Consider the following 6,188-nt stretch of genomic DNA (forward strand, 5'->3'; position numbering starts at 1 on the left):
CAGTTCCACCTGCGCCTGCACCACCTGCACCACCTGCACCTGCACCACCTGCGCCTGCACCCCACGCGTCGACGGGTTCAGCACCGACGCCTCAGTACCCTCAGGTTGTTCCGGAGATGGGATGGACCTCCAGGAACAAGTTCATGGAGGCGGACGAGGACGCTCACTACCACACTCTGCTCACGGGTGTGTTGGCGAGCTATTACCCGGAGTTTGCCGCCACCGTCCGCTACCTTTGCTCGGAGCACAAGCACCCGTTGGAGAACACCTACTGGAAGGCCGAGGTGATCATTACAGCTCGGAACAACGTCGACAACTCGGACGAGGTGGAGTCCATCCACGAGAGCCGGGTTAGACGTGCTTCCGCCTACGAGAGCATGGAGGATGCAGCTCAGGCCGCGTACTTTCACTACCATGGCCGCCGTTTTGAGGCTATGCAGGAGGACAGGTACCGGTTCCTTCCCCGCAACGACCCAGATGGCAAGACATGGCATGTCCTGGCACCTCCTGCCGGCGACCCTACCCTGGATACGACTGTGAGACACGTAAGTGCCATTCAGGAGATGAATGGGGCACTGAGACAGGAGCTGCGTGTTGCGCAGCAGGCGGGGAAGCGCCTCCAGCGTCAGGTGGATGAGCTGTGTGGTCAGCTTGGACAGCCACCCATCTACAAGAAGAAGCCCCGCAAGTTCGTTCTCCAGGATAGAGCTCCTTAGATTTCCCAGTACTTTCTAGATTGACGCTAGCACGAGTATTTCAGTAATGTGTGGCATGTGAACTTTAGTGAGTTGCTGTTTGTGTTGATGAACATTTATGATTTGGAGTTTTGTTTGATTGTGGAAACATGTGGGCCTGTCCGCATGTTTCTAAATCTTAATCTTAGAAGTAATGTTGTTTAATTTCGAGGTTGGGTTACTTTATCTTGTCTCAGTCATACTGTTTCTGGAGCAGTCTGTGATGCTTATTCAGTATCTCATTATCGGTTCAGTCAAAAATTACGAAATTTTTATGGTGAAAACTAGACTGCTATATCTTTCATCTCCAACTGGAATCACCTCATTATCTATTCGGATCTGTGAGATATGTCCGTTTTAATCTGCTGTACCTGCGCAGACTGAGAACCAGAGCAGAACCTGATAAATCATAATTTTGATTATGTTACTGTTGGAATCAGTGAATGTGGTCTGAATAAAGTTTGTAGAGAATTTCTTAACCTTTCCAACGATGTATACCATATTCCTTTTTGGACCTGTAGGTTCTGAGATAAGCACGGATTACTGACCTGCTGAGTTTGAAACTTGTCCAGAAAACTGCTAGACTTGTTTTTATTCATTATAAGCGATGAATAATTATTTTTGGAAGATCACTAAAAGCCATGAATCTTTGTTGGAAGCAGATGGACGCCGAAGGAGCAGCCGCTGGTCGTGGACGTGGCCGTGGCCGTGGTCGTGGCCGTGGACGTGGTGTACCTGAGAATCCACCACCACCACCGCCGCCGATGACTATTGAGCAGCTTATGGGTATGCAAGCTAATTTGATGCAAGCCATGATGAACCGTATGAACAATGAACCAGTAGCAGCACCACCGCCGGTTCAAGTCCGTGACAAGCGAGGGGAGTTCTTGAAAGGACGCCCTCCGGTGTTCACCCATGCCTCTGATCCACTGGAGGCAGACGACTGGTTAAAAGCAGTCGAGAAGCAGCTGAACATTGCCCAATGCAGCGACCTGGAGAAAGTGTTGTACGCATCAGGTCAGCTGCAAGGACCTGCACAGGAGTGGTGGGAGTCCTATCAATATGGACGCCCGAACAATGCTCCGCCAGTCACCTGGAAGGAGTTTACGGAAGGGTTCAGGTCCCATCATATTCCAGAGGGCCTGATAGAACTAAAAGCAGAAGAGTTTCGGTCTCTCAAGCAGGGATCAATGTCAGTCAGTGAGTATCGTGACAAGTTTGCACAACTGTCACGATATGCTCCATATGAGGTGGCCAGGGACTCTGACAAGCAGCGTCTCTTCCTGAAGGGTCTGTATGATGGACTGCAGCTGCAGCTGATGAGCAACACCTACCCTTGCTTCCAAGAATTGGTGAACCGCGCTATTGTCATCGACAACAAGCGCAAGGAGATGGATGCAAAGAAGAGAAAGCTCCAGGGGCAGCCGTCGGGCAGCAACACTCGCCCACGTGCGTACCCTCAGCAGGGATTCCCTCAGCGCAGTCAAGGACCACAGAATCAGTGGAACCGTGGTCAGTTTCCTCAGCGTCCCCAGTACTACCAGCAGCACAATCACCAAAACCAACAACGTCCCCAGCAACAGTATGGCAACCAGAATCAGCAACGCCCCCAGCATCAGGTCAGCAATCAGGCACCACGCCAAGGAGTGCCCAATAATGCTCCTGGCAAGAGTGCAGCACCCAGCGGCAATCCCAATGCCTGTTACCGCTGCGGAGAGGTGGGACACTATGCCTACCAGTGCCCCAAGAAGCAGAATCCACCAGCCCAGCAAAATCAGAACAACAATCAGAGGCCTGCTCAACCTCCGTTCTCTGGGAAAGTAAACCATGTGTCCACTGACACAGCTCAGGAAGCACCTGAGGTTATGATGGGTACGTTCAACATCAACTCCATCCCCGCTACAGTACTGTTTGATTCTGGTGCTTCACATTCTTTTATCTCCCAAGCTTTTGTTAGAGTGCATAGCATCCCACTTTGTGCACTGAAAAATTCCATGCTAGTAAATTCACCGGGAGGCACCATGCCAGCTAATTACTGGAGCCCCTCCACTAGTATATCTCTAAGGGGGGTAGATTTCAAGGTGAAACCTATTGTGCTAAGAACCATGGGAATTGACCTCATACTTGGTATGGATTGGATGAAGCAGCATGGGGCAGTAATACAGTGTCAAGAAAGGGCTGTGGTGGTGACATCACCAGGTGGGGATAGAATAAGTGTGGATGTGGCAGTGCAGCCTCAGCCGACTGCTACAGTGAATCAGTTGAGTGGTGGTAATCAAGAAGACCAGGTGGTGGACGAGTTCCCCGATGTTTTCCCGGATGAGTTGCCAGGTATGCCACCAGACCGAGACATTGAATTTCTTATTGAGCTTTTACCTGGAACTGCACCCATAGCAAAAAGACCATATAGAATGGGGGTAAATGAATTAGAGGAACTTAAGAAACAGCTTAAGGAATTGCAAGAAAAAGGGTTTATTCGTCCTAGTTCTTCACCATGGGGTGCACCAGTAATCTTTGTTGATAAGAAAGATGGCACTAGGAGGATGTGTGTGGATTATCGGTCATTAAATGAAGTCACTATTAAAAACAAGTACCCATTGCCTAGAATAGATGACTTATTTGACCAATTGAAAGGAGCATGTGTATTCTCCAAAATTGACCTTCGATCTGGCTATCACCAGTTGAAAATCCGTGCAACTGACATACCTAAGACAGCTTTTACCACAAGGTATGGCTTGTATGAGTATACAGTCATGTCATTTGGGCTGACCAATGCACCTGCATACTTCATGTATATGATGAACAAGGTGTTCATGGAGTATTTGGATAAGTTCGTGGTAGTGTTCATTGATGATATATTAATCTTCTCCAAAACCAAAGAAGAACATGCTGAACACTTGAGGCTGGTCTTGCAAAAGCTTAGAGAGAATAAATTGTATGCCAAGAAAAGCAAGTGTGAGTTTTGGTTGGATGAGGTCTCATTTTTGGGACATGTGGTCTCTAACGGTGGAATAGCCGTAGACCCCAGTAAAGTGCAGGATGTGCTAAATTGGAAGCCTCCAACCAATGCTAGTGAGATCCGTAGCTTTTTGGGACTAGCTGGTTATTATAGGAGATTTATTGAAGGTTTCTCTAAGTTAGCAAAGCCCATGACAGCCCTACTAGAGAAGAGTGCCAAATTTATTTGGTCAGATAAGTGTCAAGAAAATTTTGAGGAGCTAAAGAAAAGGTTGACCACAGCCCCCGTGTTGACCTTACCAGATCTGAGCAAAACCTTCTCTATTTATTGCGATGCATCTCGCCTAGGCCTTGGCTGTGTGCTTATGCAAGAAGGAAGAGTAGTGGCGTACGCATCCAGGCAGTTGAGAAAACATGAGCTGAACTATCCTACTCATGATTTGGAGCTAGCTGCCGTGGTTCATGCTCTGAAGATTTGGAGGCATTATCTAATTGGACATAGGTGTGATATTTATACGGATCACAAAAGTTTGAAGTATATTTTCACACAGTCAGACCTGAACCTAAGGCAACGCCGCTGGCTAGAATTAATAAAGGATTATGACCTGGAAGTGCATTACCATCCCGGGAAGGCAAACGTTGTTGCCGATGCACTTAGCCGAAAGAGTTATGCCAATGGGCTGCAATTGACCTTCATTCCCACAGAGTTGCTAGCTGAAATAGCGCATCTCAATTTGGGTTTAGTGAACAACACTGTTGAATTGGAGTTAGAGCCCACCTTAGAGCAAGAAATCCGCAAAGGTCAGTTGGAAGATGAGAAACTAAAAGAAATTTCAGAGAATGTAGTGCTTGGAAAAGCACCGGGTTTCAAGTTAGACGAAAATGGTACACTATGGTTTGGGAAGAGAATATGTGTGCCAGAAGTGAAATCCATCCGAGATGCAATCCTGCGTGAAGCACATGACTCTGCATATTCAATTCACCCCGGAAGCACCAAGATGTATCTAGATCTTAAAGAAAAATATTGGTGGTATGGATTAAAGAGAGATGTGGCAGAGTATGTAGCGTTATGTGATACTTGTCAGAGGGTGAAAGCCGAGCACCAAAGACCTGCAGGGTTGTTGCAGCCAATGCAAGTGCCCGAGTGGAAATGGGAAGAAGTAGGTATGGATTTCATCACTGGATTGCCCCGCACCCAGCGTGGGTATGATTCAATTTGGGTAATAGTGGATCGACTCACTAAAGTTGCTCACTTTTTGCCCGTTAAGACCAACTATGATGGTGCAAAGTTGGCAAAGTTATATATGGATAGAATCGTGAGTCTGCACGGAGTTCCGAAGAAGATCGTGTCTGATCGGGGTACACAGTTCACATCTCAGTTTTGGCATAAAGTACATGAATCATTGGGAACAAAGTTGAACTTTAGTTCCGCGTATCATCCCCAAACTGATGGGCAGACTGAAAGAGTAAATCAGATTCTAGAAGACATGTTGAGAGCGTGTGCGTTACAGTATGGTACCAGTTGGGATACTAGTTTACCATATGCTGAATTTTCATATAATAATAGTTACCAGAAAAGTCTTGATATGGCACCGTTTGAAGCATTGTATGGGCGGAAATGTAGAACACCTCTGTTTTGGAATCAGACTGGCGAGAGTCAAGTATTTGGACCTGATGTTCTCAGAGATGCAGAGGAAAAAGTGCGGAAAATACGGGACAACTTGAGAGTAGCCCAGTCCCGGCAAAAGAGTTATGATGATACTAGAAGAAGAGAATTGGCATTCGAGATAGGCGACTATGTGTATTTGAAGGTGTCACCTATGAGAAGTGTCAGGAGGTTTAATATGAAGGGAAAATTGGCACCGAGGTACGTTGGACCGTTCAGAATTCTTAGGAGACGTGGAGAAGTGGCCTATCAGTTAGAGTTGCCTGCGAGTACGTCGGGTATTCATGATGTGTTCCATGTGTCGCAACTGAAGAAATGTTTGCGAGTGCCTGAGGAACAAATTCCATTGGAGGAACTCACAGTTGAAGGAGATCTAACTTATGAGGAATATCCAATCAAGATCTTAGAAACGGCGGAAAGAGTCACCCGGAGTCGGGTTATAAAGATGTGCAAAGTGCAGTGGCACCGATATAAAGAAGAAGAAGCCACTTGGGAAAGAGAAGATGAGCTGAGACAATCTTATCCGTATCTCTTTGAGTAAGCACCATCTCAATCTCGAGGACGAGATTATTTTTAAGGGGGGTAGAATTGTAACACCCAAAAATTTTGTTTCTTTTAAATAGATGAAATGAATTTAAATGAATTTATTTTGTGAGCATTTTCACTATAGGAAAATAAATAAATTTGGAGAAATTAAAATTTGTTATAAACTTAGAGAAATGTTTATGTTGCATTCATGCCGGAGCATTTCTTTTGTGATGATTGATTGGAAAACAAAGTGATTCTTTTATTTTCTTTTTCCTGCTCAAAATCTCAATGGAAAAAAATTA

The 6,188-nt window shown here is 46.0% G+C and overlaps 1 protein-coding gene across 1 annotated transcript; it reads left to right on the plus strand.

The window, feature by feature from the left end:
* LOC110430451 lies at window positions 1,499-4,258 on the plus strand (the record flags this gene model as incomplete). Its single annotated transcript, XM_021448133.1, has 3 exons — window positions 1,499-2,606; window positions 2,934-3,043; window positions 3,128-4,258. Coding segments are annotated over exons 1-3 (2,349 nt in total), but the record flags the coding sequence as incomplete, so codon positions are not given.

The sequence above is a fragment of the Sorghum bicolor genome, chromosome 9 (assembly GCF_000003195.3).
Source record: "Sorghum bicolor cultivar BTx623 chromosome 9, Sorghum_bicolor_NCBIv3, whole genome shotgun sequence".
Taxonomy (NCBI): domain Eukaryota; kingdom Viridiplantae; phylum Streptophyta; class Magnoliopsida; order Poales; family Poaceae; genus Sorghum; species Sorghum bicolor.